Source organism: Bubalus bubalis, chromosome 4 (assembly GCF_019923935.1).
Source record: "Bubalus bubalis isolate 160015118507 breed Murrah chromosome 4, NDDB_SH_1, whole genome shotgun sequence".
In the NCBI taxonomy this organism is placed as follows: Eukaryota; Metazoa; Chordata; class Mammalia; order Artiodactyla; family Bovidae; genus Bubalus; species Bubalus bubalis.
This window is the reverse complement of record NC_059160.1, coordinates 36,446,513-36,471,077: the sequence shown is the minus strand read 5'-3', so window position 1 is coordinate 36,471,077 and position 24,565 is coordinate 36,446,513. Positions and strand designations below refer to the sequence as shown.

Here is a 24,565-nt window from a genome sequence, read left to right as displayed (position 1 = left end):
GCCAGATATTTTTACTTTCCTAACAAAGCATACAAAGACTGAATTATAGACTAGCAAATACTATGCCATATTTTAATTTAATTTCACTGTAAAAGGAAATTCCCATGAAAACATCCCAGATAAAAATCAGAGTACAATATATTTTTTCATCATTGATCAGTTTTCGTCTTTAGTCAGTCTCACCAGGATTTGTGGCATTGGCTCCCTTTGGCGTCTTGTGTTCCATGCAGTGGGTTGTGTATATTACCATCTTTATATTGACAGTAAATGTAGCAAATAGGTCATATTGCTCCCATTTTGCTGATAGCTAGATTGTGACTCAGAAATTAAGTGATCTTAATTTTTTAATGCCTTACTTACTTAAATTTTTTTAATGCCTTAATTACTCTGGGACCATTACTCAGGGTCCCAGAGTAATGGAATCTCTTAAGTTGTAGGGCCATTCTTAAAACTCAGGACTTGTGGTTGAGTCTAAACAGAGTGCACTTTTGACTGTATAACATTTTCCAGGGCAAAGTTTCGACTCCCTCTTCCAGAGTGTTTGTCTCTGATTCCATTTTCTTGGATATCACAGACACAGAGAGGGAGTAGAAGATGGAATACTTGGGTTGGTAAAGGGCAGAGGGCAGCCTGGAGTTTATTGACTCCACATCCACACAGGTGTTATGGAGCTACCATCACAAGCATGGATCCACCCTGGAAGGAAGAATTTTCAAATCACAAACATTTCTGGATATAAATTTTAAAGAAGCCACTGAGACCAAATGTCGGTGCTTGATACAGAAAAGAAATGTTGAAAAGTAATTGCTTTTCTATTGCATATTATATGACATATATGTACAAAGTACACACACATATATGTACATACATAGGTATGTAGAACAAAAACATGACAATTATTGGCATAAATAATTTGTTATGGGTATCTTTACCCCCTGTAATATGCATGTGATATGGTGAAAGAGTTTGTGGATTTTGCTCTGTCTTTTATTTCACTCTTCCAGGGCAATAATATAAGAAAACCTAACTATTGATTTTAAGTTAAGGAAATATATGCAGATTCAAAGACTTCATTTTGTTGTTGGTTAAAATAAAGTAAATCTATAATAGAAAGCATGTATTTTCCACTCTTGGTTTTTTAAGACAATGAAACTAAGTTTTGAAAGTTACTAAATCAAGTTAGCTAAAAACAGAAATTAATAATAATATAGCATGAATCCCATATACTCTAAAAATAAGCTTACTATGAACCTCGTGCTCTGGAAATATGTGGAAGGAAGGAAAAATGCTAGCAAATTTCAGAAATGATCCACAAATTGATTTCCTCTAAATTGAGCAACCATTGTCATGATCAGAAGAACCTCAGGAAATGTAGATGAATGGAAGATACCTCTCCTTGGTGTCAGGGGAGTAAAAATTTCCTTGTGTGAAAAGAGAAATGAAGCCCATCCTGAAAAATAACAATCCTTTCAGAATTACCTTGATTTTATTCTTTCTCGTTTATCTTACCTGGGTTTCAATTTTTCAAACCCCTTTGACTCTGGGTCCTGCATGGTAAGATGTAGTTCCACAAATTCCAACCAAGTTTCCAATTTTCAAGTTGTATAAAATGAATTAAATTCAGAGTCCTAGCACGGTAGGCCCTAACCTTCAAAATACTGACATTTATCTCTCAGGGTACTTTATAAACTTTTCCCAAGTCAGATTCCTCTATAAATTGCTTAAGTTTAAGGAATCTGCTGACCTTTTCTCTCAACCAGCATAATTGACACGATGTCTGAAATATCAGGAGGTGACTGTATTCCCAGCACAGTCAACAGCATAGATTGTTACTCATTTAGCATTAAATAGCAGAGAAATGAAGATGCCACATCATTACAGATAAAGTTGACTTACCAACCTTGGGCCTAAGGTTCTTATAAATAGGAATATTCTCTTAAAATTGATCGGATCTTAAAATTCTAAATTTAAAGAATTTCTCTAATGAAGGACATATAAAAATTTACATGGTGTTAGAAAGTGTTCTAGTTTCATTCTTTTACAAGTGGTTGACCAGAGTTCCCAGCACCACTTGTTAAAGAGATTGTCTTTAATCCATTGTATATTCTTGCCTCCTTTGTCAAAGATAAGGTGTCCATATGTGCGTGGATTTATCTCTGGGCTTTCTATTTTGTTCCATTGATCTATATTTCTGTCTTTGTGCCAGTACCATACTGTCTTGATAACTGTGGCTTTGTAGTAGAGCCTGAAGTCAGGTAGGTTGATTCCTCCAGTTCCATTCTTCTTTCTCAAGATTGCTTTGGCTATTTGAGGTTTTTTGTTTTTCCATACAAATTGTGAAATTATTTGTTCTAGCTCTGTGAAGAATGCTGTTGGTAGCTTGATAGGGATTGCATTGAATCTATAGATTGCTTTGGGTAGTATACTCATTTTCACTATATTGATTCTTCCAATCCATGAACATGGTATATTTCTCCATCTGTTAGTGTCCTCTTTGATTTCTTTCACCAGTGTTTTATAGTTTTCTGTATATAGGTCTTTAGATTCTTTAGGTAGATATATTCCTAAGTATTTTATTCTTTCCGTTGCAATGGTGAATGGAATTGTTTCCTTAATTTCTCAAAATGGATTAAAGATCTAAACGTAAGACCAGAAACTATAAAACTCCTAGAGGAGAACATAGGCAAAACACTCTCTGACATACATCACAGCAGGATCCTCTATGACCCACCTCCCAGAATATTGGAAATAAAAGCAAAAATAAACAAATGGGACCTAATTAACCTTAAAAGCTTCTGCACATCAAAGGAAACTATTAGCAAGGTGAAAAGACAGCCTTCAGAATGGGAGAAGATAATAGCAAAGGAAGCAACTGACAAACAACTAATCTCGAGAATATACAAGCAACTCCTACAGCTCAACTCCAGAAAAATAAATGACCCAATCAAAAAATGGGCCAAAGAACTAAATAGACATTTCTCCAAAGAAGACATACAGATGGCTAACAAACACATGAAAAGATGCTCAACATCACTCATTATCAGAGAAATGCAAATCAAAACCACTATGAGATACCATTTCACACCAGTCAGAATGGCTGCGATCCAAAAGTCTACAAGTAATAAATGCTGGAGAGGGTGTGGAGAAAAGGGAACCCTCTTACACTGTTGGTGGGAATGCAAACTAATACAGCCACTATGGAGAACAGTGTGGAGATTCCTTAAAAAACTGGAAATAGACCTGCATTATGATCCAGCAATCCCACTGCTGGGCATACACACTGAGGAAACCAGAAGAGAAAGAGACACGTGTACCCCAGTGTTCATCGCAGCAGTTTATAATAGCCAGGACATGGAAGCAACCTAGATGTCCATCAGCAGATGAATGGATAAGAAAGCTGTGGTACATATACACAATGGAGTATTATTCAGCCATTAAAAAGAATACATTTGAATCAGTTCTAATGAGGTGGATGAAACTGGAGCCTATTATACAGAGTGAAGTAAGCCAGAAAGAAAAACACCAATACAGTATACTAACGCATATATATGGAATTTAGAAAGATGGTAACAATAACCCTGTGTACGAGACAGCAAAAGAGACACTGATGGATAGAACAGTCTTATGGACTCTGTGGGAGAGGGAGAGGGTGGGAAGATTTGGGAGAATGGCATTGAAACATGTAAAATATCATGTATGAAATGAGTTGCCAGTCCAGGTTTGATGCACGATACTGGATGCTTGGGGCTGGTGCACTGGGACGACCCAGAGGGATGGAATGGGGAGGGAGGAGGGAGGAGGGTTCAGGATGGGGAACACATGTATACCTGTGGCGGATTCATTTTGATATTTGGCAAAACTAATACAGTTATGTAAAGTTTAAAAATAAAATAAAAAAAAATAGAATCAAAAAAAAAAAATTTACAGACAGTGTTTTACTTAACCATTGCTTTTTGAAATTCTACAAAAATGGTTCGCCTGAAAAGATGCCTGTTTCATACAATGTCTTTCTCTGTGTTCTTCATACAAGTCATTTAATTAACACTAATCAAATAATAGACTCTATGTAAAAGAATATGTAAAATTAAATCTTTGACTTAGATTTAATCTCAAAGTTAAATCTTAATTGCATTTTAAAGGTCAAAAAGCTAAGGTGATTCTGTTATTTTATGTCATGGCCTCTAGTGCTCTTATGTTGTAAATAGACTTATTTTAAAAATACTTTGTTTTCTAGACATGTATTGCTACTCATGAATCTAATGGAATTGATATCATCATTGCTTTGATTCTGAATGACATAAACCCTCTTGGTAAATATCGAATGGACCTGGTGCTCCAACTAAAGGTAAAGTAAACCCACTGCGGGGAAGGGGAAAGTGACATTCTCTATATAAAACTCACTTTCAGAGTTGACTTTAAACGTTCAAGTCGCTCTTCTAGAAAGCAAGGTATTTTCATATTTTCAAGTAATGAATTGACAGAAAGGGATAGGAAAAGCACAATCAGCACTGAATTGCTGATAAAGTGTCAAATAAGATTTGAGGATATCTTACTGGAAGTGTTTTTAAGCAGTCACTTTGTTTCACTGCTTTTCTTTTCTATTTTTCATTATATAGAGGAACATAAGATGCTGAACATTCACTATGCCATATGTTTTTAATTCATCTTGACTATAGAATTCTATCTAACAAGTCACAATTAATGAACCTATGGTAGAAGAGGGCTCCGTTTTCACTTTATATCTATTTTCTAAAAGTTGTTTTCTTTTATATTAGAATTTTAATTTTTTCCCCAATACGGTAAGCCATTTTCAAGCTCCCTTTGAGAAGTTTTTGTTTAGTTGCTAAGTCATGTCCAGCTCTTTTGCAACCCCATGTTCTCTGTCCATGGGATTTTCCAGACAACAACACTGGAATGGGTTGCTATTTCCTTCTCCCTGGGGTCTTCCTGACCCAGGGTCCGAACCAGTATCTCCTGCATTGCAGGCGCATTCTTTACCGCTGAGCCACCAGGGAAGCCCCCTTTGAGAAGTTGCTTTAGCTTAAATCATGTGCATACTTTATAGCAGTTCCATTTATCAGAAGTCAGGAGCACAATGGCATTTTGAAAAAAATTCCTTCAACTTTTTGTTCAAATGGAAATAGATAAGTGAATATACACAAGAAACTATATAGTTTCAAATAAAAAGACATGATATTCAATTGAGATGAATTTTTAAAGACTGCATATGTTAGGTGTTAGAACTAAAAACATTGCTTATTTAAAATTTTTCCATAAACATAGGGTTGATCCAATATCACAGAGAATAAAGTTTACCTTTTATAGGTAAATTTATGGCCAAGAAGGATAGAAATGGTATTCTTATAGTTGTTTCTAAATATAGATTTAGATTACATAATGGAATACATATGCGTCCTACCTGTGTGGAGATTATACTAATGGCTTATAATAAGCAAACAGTTATGTTTGTGTGTTTTCACTATTTTTATTTGCAATAGGTATCTTGGATCTTTCTCTTCATAAATGAGAAAGAAGGTGATTCTCAGGTAGATTGCACTTGTGTCCTTTTCCTCATTAACTTCATTCTTCAGTTAGCAAAGTCAGCCTGGCCTATATGATAGCTTAATTTGAGTTACTAGAGAAAAAATGATTTTATCTTGAATTCATCTTTAACCATATTTCAGAAAGAAACAGCATTTCGAAGTCTTAGATTTTTTTTTAATCTTTCATTTATCTAAAGACTTACACCTTTAAATCTCATTTTTAATAGATCTAACTTAACTGGGAGAAATACTGAAGGATTCATCAACTTAAACAAAGTGTAGGGGACTTCCCTGGCAGTCTAGTGGTTAAGACTTCACCTTCCAATGCAGGGGTTGTGGGTTGAATCCCTAGTTGGGGAGCTAAGATCGCACATGTCATGGCCAAAAAAAAAACATAACACAGAAGCCATATAGTGACAAATGCAGTAAGGACTTTAAAAACGGTCCACATCAAAAAACAAAAAAATCTAAAAAATAAACTAAAACAAAGTATAAACATATAGATTATTTACAAATTCAGACCTATGGTGGGGAACCCTAAATGATAGGGTATGACTTACTTGTATGAAGATATTCTTAGCTATTCAGATGAAAATCTGTTTTGAAAAAAGGGTCATTTAAAATTTCATTTATGTTACCTTTTCAAAATATGACAGTTGGATAGGTCAAGGTATGTGTAAAATAGAAAATGAATGAATTTGAATTGAAATATTTATAATATTTTACTAAGAGAGATGAGTGTATGTTTCTAAATAATCCATGAGGCTTTGTACATAATGGCCAATATGAGAACAATGTTTGTAAGACAGAATGATATAGTATACTGGCAAATTTTAGAAGGTATAGGTAGGATGCTTTTAATTATAAATTCCCTGGAACATTATAGAGATGCCATATGAAAAAAATGTTAAGGTTTTATTATATATCATTTACTCTTTAATTACTTAAACAAGTATATTTTTAAGTATATTTAACTGCACTCATTTACTATACAAGTTCATGAATTTTTTCATATATATATCTTGTCCCTTTTAATTTATGTTTCATAACTGACCTGGACTATAAATTGCTGAATTTTTAAAATAAGTAGGTTTTTTTGTTGTTATTGTTACTGTTGTTGTTGGTTTTGTTTTGTTTTGTTTTTTGTCTAAGGATTCTAGCTTCTTTTGGAAGAGAATCCTTTATTAACACATAAAAATTGAATTTCTTAGCATATATAATCTCTTGAACTTTCAAATTGATTCAGATTTCAGTAGGCCATTTACAAGATTTCTGTTCCCCCAAGATAGTACGAAAAAGATCGGTTAGGAAAAACACCATATTGCCAATATTCTGAAATCGGATGCATTTTTAAGCTACTTTGTATTGGGCCTGCTGAGTGAAATTCATTCGAGTATACTGTTAGTGTTGCCAGGGTTTTAGCTTTTGATTATTTGGGTCAGTTCAGATTGCTCTAAAGATGTAAGCTCTTCACTAACTCTAGAACCTTACTTTTTAAAAGATATGTTGTTTGTGTGGGATGCTGGATTATAAAAAGGGAATTTTAGGATTTGTGCAAATCTGTAGAAATTAAAAATGGAGCATTATTCCAAACGTTGAGGATATTGTGTTTTGTGCTGTAAGACTTTCTGTAACTGTGTGGTATCCATTTTGGATAATAAATTGGCTGAATCAGAAACATTTAAGATTTCTTCTATAGGTAAACATGTTTGAGATAATATATTTTAAAAACCAAATTAGGAAGCACCAAAGACAACAAAGCATATATATATTACCATGTAGGGAGTCTAAACTGTTATCAATAAATTTATATTTTGTTTCTAACTCATGAATTTAGAATTTTGTAAATTAATTCTCACTAAATTATTGATCAAATTTATTTAAGATTTTGATTTGCTATGAGTTGATCTTTCATATTAAAAACAATTGTGTTAAATTCTAATGAACTATGTGCCATTTTTGTAAAATATGTCATTGATAACTGGTTCACCTTACTGTCTTGTTAGGTTGTCTTCATAGAAAGGCCTACTTAGGAAATAGTGAAGGAAGATATGATTATATTTTAATGTATCATATATAAAGTCAATTTTGTGTTTAAAATGCTTTTATAGCAATATTTAAAATTTCCTTTGTAACATATCTCAAATGATTCATTGCTTTTATTTTCTGTTGACAATAAAATAAAACATTCTCTTTTAAAATGTTAATAAGCTAACTGATGAAAAGTAGGAGTTTACAATTGTGCTTGATTTAAAAAATAGTCCTGATAATCTCAATTAAAACACATGCAGGGGATCCTTAATCCATGAAATAGACTTTTCATGTGCATCAACTCAATGTGTATCTTTAGAACAATGCCTCCAAGCTTTTGCTGGCCATCATGGAAAGCAGACATGACAGCGAGAATGCAGAAAGGATTCTTTTCAACATGAGACCCAGAGAACTGGTAAGAACACTTTTGAAAGTCATGTCAATAATGTGTAACCTGAAAGGGACAGTGGATAGTATACATGTCAGGGGGCTTTCCCTGATCTACCAAGACATGCTGGCACATCGTGACCTGCCATTACTAATACTTCAGAGGGCTTATGGACGCAAAGGCCTGTGTGATTTGGGTCCTTATGACTTCATTGGTTTATCCACTCTAAATACTTTTCTTAACCGGCTTGTTACACTTGACTAAACTATCTGCAAATTATTTTTGCCCCCAAAAAACGTTTGCTTTAGTTTGTATATTAGGATACATGTGAGGAAGATAAACAAAAATGTTTGTACCCCTCAAAAATTATATTCACACCTCTTTCTGAAAATAAAAGCAAAATAAATATCTTTTGCAGTTGTCCTTAGTGAAACATGACAGTGTTCAGCCTGGAAAAAATTGCATGGAGACCTGATGGGAAATCCCCAGAGATCATTGGTGTTGTCTTCCTATTGGAGAGGTTATATTTTCCTCCTCACTGTGACATGGGAATTATGAAGAAATATCAGCATGCTTTAACAGCATTGAGTTTCAAAAGCATTGAGAACATTCTCAAACTGTATAGCTAGTCCCCTAATAACTAAGTCCTAGTTGTCTGAGTACCCCTGTTGGTGCTATGGGCAACTCTATGAAGACACTTTTAATGTGTAAGCAGAATAAGTTCATTGATGTGAAAGAGCATTTGCTAAATATTAGAACAAACTGTGGGCCCAGGAGGTGCAGGGAAGGGACAGGGAAGCAATGTGTAATGTTAACAGGAAACATGGAAGGTTGGGAGAAGAGCAGAGAGGCAGGGAGTGTAGGGAAATATGACGTATGAAGGACCTCTTGCTCTCTTTAATAGTAAAGAACAGAGTGGAAGAATGTAGATAAAGAGAAAGATAAGGTGCAGTTTGATTTAACAAATAATTAATGACAGCATAGTATCTGCAAGGCATTGGGCTAGGAAGAGCAAGACACTTCCTCATCTTCATAGTTAAATGCGGGTGGTGAGTTATGTTTTCATTCAACAGCAACTCTGCACAATGGTCCTTTGAAAATACCATTTCCTTTATCTACAACACTATCGTCCCATCATCTACTTCCTCCCTGTGGCCCATCCTCAACCTCCTGCCTGAATTAATGCCCCTGCCCTGTGCTCACTGAGTGCTTCACACTTATTCCTGCTGCAGGCAGGACTGTTATGCTGGCCTCTTGCTGACTCTTCCACTGGATGGTAAGCTCCCTGTGGGCAGGAACTCTGTCCTATCCACCACTGGGTCCTCAGGCAGAGGATGGTGTCTGTCCAGCACCATGTATTCTTGTTATTAGTGGACCCTTGATAAATAATGGATGCTTATCAGGGTTCCAAAGTCTAATTCATGGGAACTTGAGCACTGTCAGCTTTCAAAAATCAAGCCAAAATTTCCAAGGAAAACAGAGAATTTTGTAGGAAAATAATTCCATAATCATTTAAATGAAGAAGGTTTCCAATGCCATTTTCATTTAGAATTCTTGTATATTTTTCAAGTCTTAGGGGGCATTCCAGTTTTTAATTATAACCCATAAACGAGACAAATGCATGCTGTTTGTGGCATTTTAAGTCTTGATGTTCCTGTTGGTTTTTTGATAGGTGGATGTGATGAAGAATGCCTATAACCAAGGATTGGAATGCGATCATGGGGATGATGAGGGCGGAGATGAGGATGTTTCCCCAAAGGATGTTGGACACAATATCTATATCCTGGCCCATCAGGTATCACTTTTTTTAATCTTTGTATTGTTTTGCTAATCTTATCAATCTCGTCTTATGTCATGGCTTTCTGTCAATACTTTCAAGATCTGGTCCTTCCATTTATTCAGCGCTTGTGTCCCTTGCTCTGAGTCAAGAAAAGGAAAAGCTCCCAGAATGCCCCAAGGGCTGTGGTCAGAGCTAGTCAGCAAGAAAACAGTACTTGGTACCAAAAACTGGGCCAGCAAGGAGGAGAGAATCCCATGTCAGAGCCTGAGGAATAGGTATCCATGGCAACAGATGGAAGTCTGGAAGCCGAGAGGACAGAGGCTCCTGAGAAAACAGAGAGTGTAAAGGAAGGGATGCATTCAGGTCGAAACAGACTTCTGGCCTCTTTGAATTATAGGCTAGCGTATTTCCTGCAGAACCTGTAAAGTGACAGCCTCTAACTGTTTTTTACTGGACTTCTAAAAAATATGAAGCTAAATTCACATTCTTTCAAAGGAAAACCATTTCTATTTTGTGTTAGTATGAAAACAGGTGCTTGGTTAGTGTTATCTGACACATTTAGTTCTTTTAACCTGGAGATCCACTTTAAACTTGCATCTTCTAATGCAGAGTTGTTTTAGAAGTTAAAAAATTGAGATGTACGTATGTCCATTTGATTCTATCTATATCAATTTGGTTCAGTTTTTCAGTCATGTTCAACTGTTTGCAACTCCATGGACTGCAGCATGCCAGGCTTCCCTGTCCATCACCAGCCCCCGGAGCATGCTCAAACTCATGTCCACTGAATTGGTGATGCCATCCAACCATCTCATCCTCTGCCGTCCCCTTTTCTTCCTGCCTTCAATCTTTCCCAGCATCAGGGTCTTTTCCAAGGAGTCAGTTCTTCACATCATATAGCGATTATCTATATAGCTCTCCCTTTTTTACAGAATAAAGTCTAAACTTCTAGACTGTCTTGCTAGTCATTTTCCCCTATTGACAATCTCTACCTTTTCTTGCTTCCCTGTATATCTTATCAGGTAATTGAACAAACATTGGTAGATATAAATAAGACTCTGAATAGATTAACTTTCTATTTGAAAAATTTTTCCAGTTTTATTGAGATGTAATAGACATACAGCACTGTGTAAGTTTAAGGTATTAAAAATTTCCTCTTTAGACGATTCTTACCCATCTCTGTCCTCATACATAACTGCCTAATGTATGTAACCTTGAGTATAATTTTTATAAAAAATTCAGAAAGGAATCAAATTCTAAAAGATATTAATACAAGAAGCTGCAATAATTTTATAGTATAGTTGCACCATTGAAAAGATTTTTAGGTCTCTCACAGTATGTTCTCAGCCACGTCCAGCTCTTGGAACCCTATGGACTGTAGTCCATCAGGCTTCTCTGTCGGTGGGATTTTTCAGGCAAGAATACTGTAGTGGGTTGTTGTTCCCTTCACCAGGGGATCTTTCCAACCCAGGGATCAAACCAGCATCACATCTCCTGCACTGTTTGTGGATTCTTTACCTGCTGAGCCATCAGGGAACCTTCTCACAGTATAGCAAAATTCATATATAGAACAGAAAAGGTCAGAGCAAATGGGTTATAGCTAGGAAGACGAGAGAATTTTAAGTATTGAGGAACTGAAAGCTAAGATGAAGAGATACACTGAAGAAAGTAGAACACAGAGATTTAAGATGCGGAAGAGGTATAGTTTTAGAGAGAAAGAAATTGGGTGACAGCAATTGAGTCAAGCCAGAGAAGGACTGTCCAGAGATTGAATGAGAGTAGAGAGGGAAAAAAATCACAAACTGGGAATTAAAGTCATATTGGCTTCTACAACAAAGATAGAAATAGAGTGACACAGCACGTGTACATGAGCAAGAAGTTATTTCAGAAGCTGCAGCATTGTGGAAGGAAAACAACTGAAAAAGAGAAGAGCAGAGTGAGCAGTAATAAGTTTTAGAAGGAAGTCAGGGAGTACAGCCACCCTTTGTGTTCTTTTGACTGAAAGCTAGTCTCGCTCTGCCTTTAAAAGTTATTCCGCTGCCTGAGCAAGCAGCTACACGAGCAAGATCTAACCATGTGTCTTTCAAGTTGGAAGTGAACAACCTGACCAGCCAAGTCAGCCCTGAGAAAAATAGAAGAGTAGATGTTTGAGCCAGATTACCTCGAACCCATGGAGAAGACATTTAAAAATGTAATCTCACATTACCAGTTTTGAGTAACAATAAAAATATTGTCAGGAAAGACCCGTGTTAGGTCAGGGTCAGTTCAGTTTTAAGCAGATTAAATACAAGAGTAGAGATTAGGTGGTGTTTTTTTTTTTTTTCTTCCGGCCATGCCACATGATATGTGGGATGCGGGATCTCAGTTCCCTAACCCAGGAATCAAACCTGTGTCCCCTGCATTGGAGCTCAGAGTTCTAACCACTGGACTGCCAGGGAAGTCTGAAGAATGCAGATTTTTTAGACAAGTTAAGGTAAATGTTGAAAAGAGTGGAGAATAAGAATAAAGAATACAAAAGCTACTCTTAGATGGAAAGATAATGATTTAAATTATGAAAGAGGTTAAAAAAGAAGACAGCATAATGTCAGTGATTTTGATGGATTTGAGTTTATGAAAGTGCTTAGAGAGAAACAGGTTCAACGATGATGGTGGACTTGTCCAACCAGTGGGAATTCAGAACTACCTGTTAAAAAAAAGTAACGAAGAGCTAAAAACTACTTACTGAAACGAAGAGATAATGGATATGAAAATGGCCTGAATGGATATCTAGAGGTTTCTGAATCTCCCCCAAACCAACATGTTAGAAAAGCAGTAGTATGCAGAGCGTGATGGTACAATATCTAGGCACATAGATAAAGCCAGACTTCAGGAAGAGGGAGACTGTCAGACTGAGTGAGGGAAGGAGATCTGGAATCCTTGAGGCCTTGTGATTAAATTGTAAGAGTGTAAACATGAAACGGGAGTCCACAGGAGTCTAGGACAGGAATGCAAGCTGTATGGAACAGTGTATGTAACCAACAGGGTAGTTAAGCAACAGCCTGCTCGCTTTCTTAAAATGACACCGGAAGTTGCTCCCTTGCCACTTTATACATGTGTGCTCTATGGGGTGGCTCCTCCCACTAGATTTAATGAAAAATTCAGTTTTCACTCAGAAGAGAGCCAACCCGTGCTCTTTTGATCTTTCCTCAAGTGACTTCCTTGGCTTTCTCTAGGCCAGGATATTGTACTGGTTTCTTAGGAGGCAGAGATGGTTGCTGAATTCCTTCCTTATGAATCTGTTGTCCAAATAGCCTCCACACTGAGGCACAAATGCCAAAGACAGTGGTTGTAAGCCTTGCTTCAGAAGTAGCCATGTAGCTGAGCTCCAAGAGTCTTCTGGGGTCCAGGTTCGGCTGTATCCATTGTGAATGTGGAGTTGTTTGGGTCTGTCATGCTGATGACCGTGCAGATTGGTTTCTGCCTTTGCACAGTTCAGTGATTCCAAAACTGAGGTTCAGCTTCCTCCTTGTTTTGCTATAATCATCTTTTGCACAGACAGTCTATTTTGGTGCCCTCAGACTTTCAATTTTTGTTGTTATTCTTTTCATGGTAGTTGGGTAGTTCTGCTTTTTCTACCATGACATCCTTTTTGGCCCTTCCTGTGGTTGGTGTTACCAGAAACAAATAATGCTTCTTGTAAGTGTCTTGTCTGATCTACATAGAACTATCAATACCTGAAAAAGGGAATTTCTTAAGTCTAATACCATAGTGTCATGCAGAGTAATTTCCTTAAAATTCAGCTCTGTGTCCTTTTACATTTTCTGTCCTTCACATGCTCTTCTCATGCATCTCTGCCTCCTCTCTCTGCTCTAGCTTTGGTCTTTTATATTCTACCTTCTTCATATTCCTTCTCTTTATTCCTGTCTTTCTATAAAACAGGCATTGCATGAAATCTAGAACAATGTTCAGTACTTTAGATAAGTTTAACATATATAAAGTCCTATTGTTTCTTTAGGGCTTCCCTCGTGGCTCAGATGGTAAAGAGTCCACCTGCAATGCAGGAGATCTGGGTTCAAATCCTGGGTTGGGAAGATCCCCTGGAGAAGGGAATGGCTACCCACTCCAGTATTCTTACCTAAAAAAAATCCCATGGATAGAGGAGCCTGGAGGCCTGCAGTCCATGGGGTCACACAGAGTCAGACATGACTGAGCGACTAACACACACACATTGTTTCTTTGATTCCATGTGGCAGTTCTGTTTTTATGAGACTTTATTTTACGTTAATTTTATTTTCTTACCCAGTTTTATTAAGATATAATTGACACATATTGTGTAAGTTTAAGGTGTGAAGACGGAGAAGGCAGTGGCACCCCACTCCAGTACTCTTGCCTGGAAAATCCCATGGACGGAGGAGCCTGGTGGGCTGTAGTCCATGGGGTCGCGAAGAGTCGGACGTGACTAAGTGACTTCACTTTCACTTTTCACTTTCCTGCATTGGAGAAGGAAATGACAACCTACTCCAGTGTTCTTGCCTGGAGAATCCCAGGGACGGGGGAGCCTGGTGGGCTGCCGTCTATGGGGTCGCACAGAGTCCTACACGACTGAAGTGACTTAGCAGCTTAGCAGCAAGGTGTGAAGTATGTTGATTTGATACATTAGTTAATACCCAGTTTAGTCACATGATTGCGATTTTTCTTTTGTGTTGAGACCATTTAAGATCAACTCTTTTTGCAACTTTCAGGTTTATGATACAATATCACTAACTCTAATGACTGGGCTATACATTAGATCCTCAGAATTTGTTAATCTTTCAACTGGGAGTTTGACTCCCATACTTCCCTTTTCCCTCACCTCCCAAACCCTGGTAAACACCACCCTATCTCTGCTTCTCTGAGTTTGTCGTGTGAGATTCCACATCTAAGTGATCTCATGCAGCATTTGTCCTTTTCTGTCTTACTTATTTCATTAAACATAGTGCTCTCAGGGTTCATCCAGGTTGTTGCAAAGAGAAAGATCTCCTTCTTCCTCATGGTTGAATAAGATTCCATTGTGTATCTATATTGGATCTTCTGTATCCGTTCATTGATTGAAAGACAACTACATTGCTTCCATGTCTTGGCTATTGTGAATAATGCTGCAGTGAACACGTGAGACAGTTTATTTCAGTACCTACTAGAATTGAGAAGCATATGGAGAAATGTGAAATGTCATGTGCCTTGCAGGATGCAGAGAAGTATTAGATAGCTTGCCTGTGGAAAGCAAAAATAACTCCTGGCTCTTAAGGCAAGAAAGAATGGATCACTTTAACTGGATATATGAAATTATTTTTAAATATAGGCTTTAAATTTTTTCATCATCATTTCCCCATGTCATTAAATAGTCTTTGAAAACACAGTTTTAATGTCTGCATAATTGTTCACCATTTTATTGCACCATAATTTATTTAATCACTTTTTATTGTTAGACATTTAGGCTTCTAATGTTTTCAATATTATAAATTATGCTATGATTAACATCCTCACACATTAATGTTTGTCTGCTGCACTATTTCCCTAGGATAAATTCCAAGAAGTTTAATTACTAGGTTTCATGGTAGTAACTATTTTATGGTTCTTGGTGCACATTATAAAATTGTTTTTCGCCATGTGATGGTAATAGACTTACTGAATCCTAAAATTATTACCATTTAAATAAAGATTCACCAGTTGAATAGTGTCAGGAACACAGTGACCACTCAACACGTTTGTTGAATAAATTAATGAGGTAGATGAAAAGGAATTTCATTTTAATCCACATCTTTTGGATTCCTAATAAAATGAATTATCTTTTAATATGTTATTTGGTCATTTCTATTTATTCTCTGAATTGCTTGAAAATGTGTCTGTCTGTTCTTCAGTTGGGTTTCATTTTTTTCTTTGTGAATTTTAATTAAGGTCAACAAATCTTACTCATAGTAGTTACATCTACTCCATCCTAGTTCATTTGCTTTCTAATGTTTTAATGATAATTTTTCCCACTTTCTTGATATCTTTAAACACTCACCTAGATTTTCTTCTGGTATCTAAGAAATTCAGTTTTTGCTCTTAATTGTTTAATTTTTCCGTGTCATAATGCAAGAATAATATAAAGCTACGTTCTTGTGCTAATTTATCTGTAAAGACATAGTCCAAGATTTAGTAATAACAGCAGTCTGGGAGGGCAGGGCTTCTAGTAATTACATGACCATGATGTATGTAGGACATTAGAGACCAGGGCCAAAACCCAAACCACCTTCAGGGCCAAGAAAAATGGGTGATGTCAGGGCAGGTGAGGCTGGGACTATCTGGTGATCTGGTAAGCTGTTACTTACCTCTGTTGACTTTCCAGTTGGGATTGCAGGCACTAAATTTCCTATTCCTCCACTATTTAAAAATGTCTGAATTTTTAAATTTAAAACATTGTGAAATCTAATTTTAAAAAATTGACAACTCATCCAAAAATTTTAAAAACATCAAGTGTGCCAACCAAAATTTACCAGCAGGAAGAATGCAACTTATGAACCATAGTTTGCCACTTGTGGATTTGTTTAGTCGCTAAGTCATGTCCAACTCTTCAACCCCATGGACTGTAGCCTGCCAGGCTCCTCTGTCCATGGGATTTTCCATGTGAGAATACTGGAATGGGTTGCCACTTCCTTCTCCAGGGGACCTTCCTGGCCCAAGGATCAAACCCACATCTCCTGACTTAGCAGGTGGATTCTTTACTACTGAGCCACCAAGGAAGCCCACTTGTGGACTAAGGGATCTGAATTTCTCATTCAGTTTTTAATTCAATTATATGGTCTTTTTTAATGCTTTACCAGATGTCAGGCACTGTACTAGATACTAGGAATACAGCAGTGAGGGAAAGCAGCAAGAAATCAGCTCTCAGGGGACTTAGATTCTGACTGGTAGCAGTGATAAGTAGACAAACCAGAGAGAGCAGATAGTCATACAAGCTACGCAGTGAATGAGAAGAGGGTGGGATGAAAGACACTCAGGAAGTCTATTGCAGAATGACTGATCAGGAGAGTTTTCTCTAGGGAGGTGAAATTGAAGCTAGATCTAGGTGAAAAAAGCAGAAGTCAGCAGTATGTAGTGGGGCAGTGTGGGGCGCATCCCAGAGATGTCTGGAAAGTGGCAATAAGCTTGGCATGTTTCCAGGAGTAGAAGACTTGTGTAGCTGGACCCTCACCCAGCTCCCAGCACTTAAACACTGTACGGATTACAAACACTGCACCGAGGCTCATTTATTATAAGATTATCATTCAGGAACATTTATTAATTAAGCACCTCTTTTTTTTTTTTTTTTTTTTTTTTGCTTTGCTGGATCTTCATTGCTGTGTGGACTTTTCTTTAGTGGCAGTGAGCAGGGGCTACTCTTGGTTGTGGTGCATGGACTTCTCATTGTGGTGGCTTCTCTCGTTGCAGAGCACAGGCTCTCGGTTGCACAGGCTGCAGCAGTTGTGGCACATGGGCTTAGTGGCCCTGCGGCATGTGGGATCTTCATGAACCAGAGATCAAACCTGTGTCCCCTGCACTGGCAGGCAGATTGTTCACTACTGGACCACCATGGGCATCCCTTGGCCTTGCCTTTTCCCTCCTACCGAACATCTTGTATATCAGGCATCATTTTAGTTGCTAAGGTAGAACATGAATAAAGTTGCCATTAAAAAGCTCACAGTTAAGTGTGTGTTGGAGTGGGGAGAGCTAAGCTGCTTCAGTTGTCTCCAACTCTTTGTGACCCTATGAATTGCAGACTGCCAAGCTCTTCTGTCCATGGGATTCTGCAGGCAAGAATACTGGAGCGGGTTGCCATGCCCTCCTCCAAGGGATCTTCCCAACCCAGGGATCAAACCTCTGTCTCTTATGTCTATCTACATTGGCAGGCAGGTTCTTTACCACTAGCACCACCTGGGAAGCCCTGGAGTGGAGAGAGGGAGACAGATAAATGATGATAATCTAACATACTTTTGTTAAAATGGAGGTATGTACAAGACACACTTCTCTTAAGTCAGGAGAGAATTCATGGAAGTGACACTTGAACTGAATCTTGACAAATAGGGGAATTGGGGAGAACATTCCAGGCAGAGGCAACAACTTCTGCAAAAATACACCATAGACATTTTAGAGAAAGGAACTCCTTTGGGAAATATTGGTAAGGATTTGGTATGGTATCTACTTATGTCTTTATTTGAAATGAATTACAATAATTTGAATTGAGTCAACATCTTTCATAACTGTAATGACCCTGATTGTAAGCATTTAACAAATGTTGCATGATTGAGTGAATGAATGAATAGGACATGATATACTCTAAAACTTTAATATTTTTAATGTAAGTATTGTAATTAAAAAACAAAGATATTTTCCTGTTCTCATTACCACAATCAAAATTAATGGTATTGCCCCCCAATGGAGAATAAATCCTGTGCACAAACAATTATTGTTTCTGTTCCTATGCTAAGTATTGTACCTAGCTATAGTAGATACTCAACAAGAGTTTGGGAGAATAATGTTCTGCAAAAATTCATGCATGCTGATAGTGTTTTTATATAATACAGGTACTCTAATATTTATAGAATCCTGAAAAATTGACATTAGCATTCTCACAGTCAAGGATATTACTCAGCTGCTGTGGCCTTTCTTTTTAATTTTGTAGTTTATTCTTTACCAGTCATATCAGCAAACTCTACATAGACAGGACTCTATAATATCTTCCCTCATATCAGGAACTTTTCTTACTTTCATTCAGGATACCATCTTTCCTCTGAACTAGCAAAATATCTCTTCTTGTTTTTAAAATTCATTTATTATTACCTTAGTTCCTCTAAAGCTCAAATTGAAACCTAGTTACCCCATTTCCAGTGAACAGTGAGTGGTCTTTGTTTTGAGTTATGTCCACTGCCCCACCCCCAAACTGCTTACATTCTTTCTCACTAGCTTATGCCGTGTATAATTCTAGAATTGTTCTTTATTTCATGTATGTAGGTCTTGGCTACATTATTAATAGCAGATTCGCAAAATCTGGGCACCCATGAAGCCTCATTTTAAAACTTTTTTTTTCACGAAGACAACTATCTCAGGGAAAAATGCTTAGGTATTTAACCCCTCAAATAGGCTCCTGCATATCTTTCAACAAGCTCCAAAGAATCTTTGGATTACTGCCTTTCATATGACCTCTCAGAGTCATAGTTAGTGGGAGCAGTAAAAAAAAAAAGTGTACTCCAGGAAGTGGATTGTAATTGGACTTCTAATTGTTAGTTTAGGGTAAGGATCATCAGGTCAAGTTCAGTTGAAGCAATTATTTCTCTGCTTAAAATTTCATGGCTGGTCAACTTATATTTATTTCTGAGTTACATTATTAGAGCATCAATCTGAATTCTAGGAATGTAGAAGCCCTTCGTTGTGTCTTTGGTCTCTCTTTAAAAATTTTAATATTATTATTGATATGTACCTGTTTTTTCGCTGTGCTGTTTTCATTGGGCTTCCTTTGTGGCTCAAACAGTAAAGTGTCTGCCTGCAATGCAGGAGACTTGGGTTCAACCCTGGGACAGGAAGATCTCCTGGAGAAGGGAATGGCAATCCACTTCAGTATCCTTGCCTAGAGAATTAGGTGGACAGAAGAGTCTGGCGGGCTACAGTCCATGGGGTGGCAAGCGTTTCTCTAGTTGTAGCAAGCGGGGGCCACTATTGTGATGTGTGGCCTTCTCACTGCAGTGGCTTCTCTTATTTTGGAGCACGGGCTCTAGGGCACATGGACTTCAGTAGTTGTGGCACATTCAGTATTTGTGGCTCCCGGGCTCTCGAGCACAGGTTCAAATGCTGTGGTACACGGGCATAGCTGCTCTGCAGCACATGGGATCCTCCTGGATCAGGAATCAAACCTGCATCTCCTGCACTGGTAGGCGGATTCTTTCCCTCTGAGCCACCAGGGAAGCCCTCTTTGGCTCCTCTTTAGGTCTGCTCTGATTTCAACTATATTCTTGAATTCAAAGTCTATTAGTAGAGCTAGAGATACCAAGCAGTGCTGTTTCTATATATTTTTCTCCATGCAGGGAAATACATACATCCCCTAGCATATTTTAACCTTTGAATTGTTACCTTGTCCCCAAGCAAAGCCAGTATCTCTTTTTTTTCCCTTCAGGGGTTAGAGGATTGTGGGAACTGCCATCCTGTTTCAAGGACTAGGGTGCTTTCTGTCATGCTGATGAAATTTGTTATTAATTTGTCATTAATGAGTTGTTATTGCTCATTAATCTGTTTTTTTCTGTTAAAATTCTAATCTCACAGCTTGAGCTATATTCATTTTAAGGGATATGCATATACATAACTCTTAAGTAGCTAAATTTTAATTTATACCAAAGTCATATGAAATGTATATATTGCTCAGATTACTTAAAATGTTTTCCCTAGAGGTCTAGGGAAAAATGTCACCTCTCTGACACTTCTATTTTCTTCTGCTAATATGTAGTCATCAGTGGTGCTTCATTTTATTCATAGAAATAGAAGGATGGGCCTGTAATTGGATACATGACTTCCATCCTTAATATCTTTGAAAGATTTTAACTAACTTAACAATTACTTCATCTTTATTATTGCCTGTAGTGCAGAGAGTAGAAAACACGGCTGGGTTTTCAACTCACAGTCATATGTTGGCTAGAATATGCTACAAACTGCTTAACTCGTATTCACCCTGAACTCTGTGTTCTCTCCATTTGCTGATTATGTCACTCAACTTCTCTGACTTCAGCTTTCTCTGGGGGTAACAAAAAACAACAACAGGAGTATCCATGAGCTATGTTTGCAAAGTGAACTTCCAGAGATTTATTGGACACTAACTAGTACAACAGAATGGGAAAGAGTAGAGATCTCTTCAAGAAAATTAGAGACACCAAGGGAACATTTCATGCAAAGATGGGCTCGATAGAGGATAGAAATGGGATGGACCTAACAGAAGCAGAAGATATTAAGAAGAGGCAAGAATACACAGAAGAACTGTACAAAAAAGATCTTCATGACCCAGATAATCACGATGGTGTGATCACTCACCTAGAGCCAGACATCCTGGAATGTGAAGTCAAGTGGGCCTCAGAAAGCATCACTATGAACAAAGCTAGTGGAGGTGATGGAATTCCAGTTGAGCTATTTCAAATCCTGAAAGGTGATGCTGTGAAAGTGCTGCACTCAATATGCCAGCAAATTTGGAAAACTCAGCAGTGGCCACAGGACTGGAAAAGGTCAGTTTTCATTCCAATCCCAAAGAAAGGCAATGCCAAAGAATGCTCAGACTCCTGCACGGTTGCATTCATCTCACATGCTAGTAAAATAATGCTCAAAATTCTCCAAGCCAGGCTTCAGTTATACATGAACCATGAACTTCCAGATGTTCAAACTGGTTTTAGTAAAGGCAGAGGAACCAGACATCAAATAGCCAACATCTGCTGGATCATCGAAAAAGCAAGAGAGTTCCAGAAAAACATCTATTTCTGCTTTATTGACTATGCCAAAGCCTTTGACTGTGTGGATCACAATAAACTGTGGAAAATTCTGAAAGAGATGGGAATACCAGACCACCAGACCTGCCTCTTGAGAAACCTATATGCAGGTCAGGAAGCAACACTTAGAACTGGACATGGAACAACAGACTGGTTCCAAATAGGAAAAGGAGTATGTCAAGGCTGTATATTGTCACCCTGCTTATTTAACTTCTATGCAGAGTACATCATGAGAAACGCTGGGCTGGAAGAAGCACAAGCTGGAATCAAGATTGTGGGGAGAAATATCAATAACCTCAGATATGCAGATGACACCACCCTTATGGCACAAAATGAAGAGGAACTAAAAAGCCTCTTGATGAAAGGGAAAGAGGAGAGTGAAAAAGCTGGCTTAGAGCTCAACATTCAGAAAATGAAGATCATGGCATCTGGTCCCATCACTTCATGGGAAATAGATGGGGAAACAGTGGAAACAGTGGCTGACTTTATTTTGGGGGGCTCCAAAATCACTGCAGATGGTGATTGCAGCCATGAAATTAAAAGATGCTTACTCCTTGGAAGGAAAGTTATATCCAAACTAGATAGCATATTAAAAAGCAGAGACATTACTTTGCCAACAAGGGTCCGTCTGCACAAGGCTATGGTTTTTCCAGTGGTCATGAATGGATGTGAGAGTTGGACTGTGAAGAAAGCTGAGCGCTGAAGAATTGATGCTTTTGAACTGTGGTGTTGGAGAAGATTCTTGAGAGTCCCTTGGACAGCAAGGAGATGCAACCAGTCCATCCTAAAGGAACTCAGTCCTGGGTGTTCATTGGAAAGACTGATGTTAAGGCTGAAACTCCAGTACTTTGGCCACCTCATGCAAAGAGTTGACTTATTGGAAAAGACCCTGATGCTGGGAGGGTTTGGGGGCAGGAGGAGAAGGGGATGACAGAGGATGAGATGGCTGGATGGCATCACCAACTCGATGGACATGAATTTGGGTAAACTCTCAGAGTTGGTGATGGACAGGGAAGCCTGGCGTGCTGCAATTAATGGGGTCGCAAAGAGTCAGACACGACTGAGCGACTGAACTGAACTGAACTGAACTAGAAGTAGTTGGACCGTAAAGACTCTTTTACTGAGTTATATTACGTTTTAACTAATGTAACAGAGTAACTAACTGGACAGCAAGGAGATCAAACCAGTCAATCCTAAAGGAAATCAACGCTGAATATTCCTTGAAAGGACTGATGCTGAAGCTGAAGCGCCAATGCTTTGGCCACCTGATGCGAAGGACCGACTCATTAGAGAAGACCCTGATGCTGGGAAAGATTGAGGGCAGGAGGAGAAGGGGACAACAGAGGATGAGATGGTTGAATGGCATCATCAACTCAATGGACATGAGTTTGAGCAAACTCTGGGAGATGGTGAAAGACGGGGAAACCAGGCGTGCTGCAGTCCATGGAGTCACAGGGTTGGACATGACTTAGCATCTGAACAAGAACAACAAAACTAAGCAGCTACTAGATATTTATGTATTTATTTTTACCTTACCTACTTATAAAAGGAATTTGAGGTTGAGGAAGAAATGCACTTGTGTAATTAGACTGTTAGAATACAAGATCAAAAGGCTTGAGAAGGAAAAGAATCAAAATATGCTAAGTATCTTACCCAATATCCTTCTTGTTTATCAGTGGTAGCACTGAGCTTCTTGGTAATAACCAAGAGTGAAAAATAATGGGCAATACAAGTCATATCTATACTATTCATTTATGACCAACGTATTACTGTTATTTATTTCTAAAAGAAACATATACAAGGGCAGAAGACAGCATGGTAAACAATGTTTTCTAAACTGTTCTGTAGAACACACCAGAAAAAAAATGAACATAGCTGTTTTTAGTCTTGAGGGATAAATAATGATCTGTATTTTTGAGTTATAATCAAGAGTTGAATATAAATAAATGTGAAGCATGTACAACAGTCATTCTGAAAATAGGTATGTAAGGTCACTTCATAGAGAGACTTTCATATTGTAGAAACTTTCCAATATGTGAATTTAGTTGAAAATAGCTTTTTTAAATATCAAGAGATTATTTTATCAAATAACAGAAAATACGCTTATCCTAATTGCCCAGCTACGTGAAAAACCTGCTGTTAGTCTTGGCAGATAGATATGTAGAAATGTAAGCAATTAAAGGAACTTTGCCTGAAAACTGAACATAATTGCAAGTTTTCTTGTCTCAAAGAAATAAGAAAACCAGGATCAGCTATTTTCTCACTACAAGAAAGATGTTTTTCTATGCTGCTATCATATGGCAGTTTGACATAAGAAAAAATACATTGTTGTTGTTCAGTTGCTGTCGTGTCTGACGCTTTGCAATGTCTTGGACCATAGTCCTTGATGCGCCTCTGTCCTCCACTTTATCCCTGCGTTTGCTCAGATTCATGCCTGTTGAGTTGGTGATGCTATCTAACCATCTCATCCTCTGCTACCCCCCTTTCCTTTTGCCTTCAATCTTTCCTAGCATCAGGGAAAAATATTACTAACTAATATTATTTTAAGCATTAATTTTTCTATGTTTCTTGGCAACCAAGGCATAGAAAGAAATATTTAAGTTACATGATAATATATAATGTAAAATAACACCCCGCCCAGACCCAGACCCCCCCCAAAAAAACAAAGCCATATAATTTGATGATTAGTGAAGTACAACACTTCATTGTACCTGAGGCGTATAGAAATTGATTGAGGGAACCTTCACTAATAGTATTAATTACTGGTCATATGATAGAAGTTTAGATTAATACAACTTTGCAATTTAAAAAGGCCTGTCAGATTCTAAATTTTAAAAAGTACTTAGCTGTATCCTGTTGCCATACAGCAAAGTAATAGAAGGCAATTGTATTTTCACTAACAACTTTAACATGATATAAAGACTGGCAATTGTCTCCACAAATATTCCTACGTGCACATCTAGCACCTGGACAGAGCCTCGTGCATCAGAAGTGCTCCATCAACTTTAAGGCTCATCAGATTTATTTTCATGACTTTAAATTCATTTTCAGTTCATTCTTAAGTCAATGTAAATTTATTGATCACATATTATCACCTGGTTATGTTCTCACCAAACAGATGCAGATTCCATGCTCAATGAGCCTGATCCCTGAGATCACATCACCAGTTCCTTTTGGGGAAGCTATTCTAGAGACACCAACTGTGCCACAGATGGAGATATCTGAGGGCATGACAGTGAGATATAGTCTCTGCTCTCATGGAATTTATCCTTTATTACTGGGAGACGTAAAGACAATCAAGGACTTCCCTGGTGGCAGCAAAGAATACACC

At 37.8% G+C, this 24,565-nt stretch overlaps 1 protein-coding gene across 2 annotated transcripts in view; it reads left to right on the top strand.

Annotated features, from left to right (window-relative positions):
* The window catches only part of ITPR2 (inositol 1,4,5-trisphosphate receptor type 2), a 589,849-nt gene that overhangs the window by 410,506 nt on the left and 154,778 nt on the right, over positions 1-24,565 (top strand). For both annotated transcript variants that reach the window (XM_025285009.3, XM_025285008.3), the window contains 3 exons: positions 4,235-4,345; positions 7,894-7,989; positions 9,635-9,757. In XM_025285009.3, the coding sequence (XP_025140794.1) occupies positions 4,235-4,345; positions 7,894-7,989; positions 9,635-9,757 (330 nt within the window). The remainder of the gene's footprint in view (positions 1-4,234; positions 4,346-7,893; positions 7,990-9,634; positions 9,758-24,565) is intronic.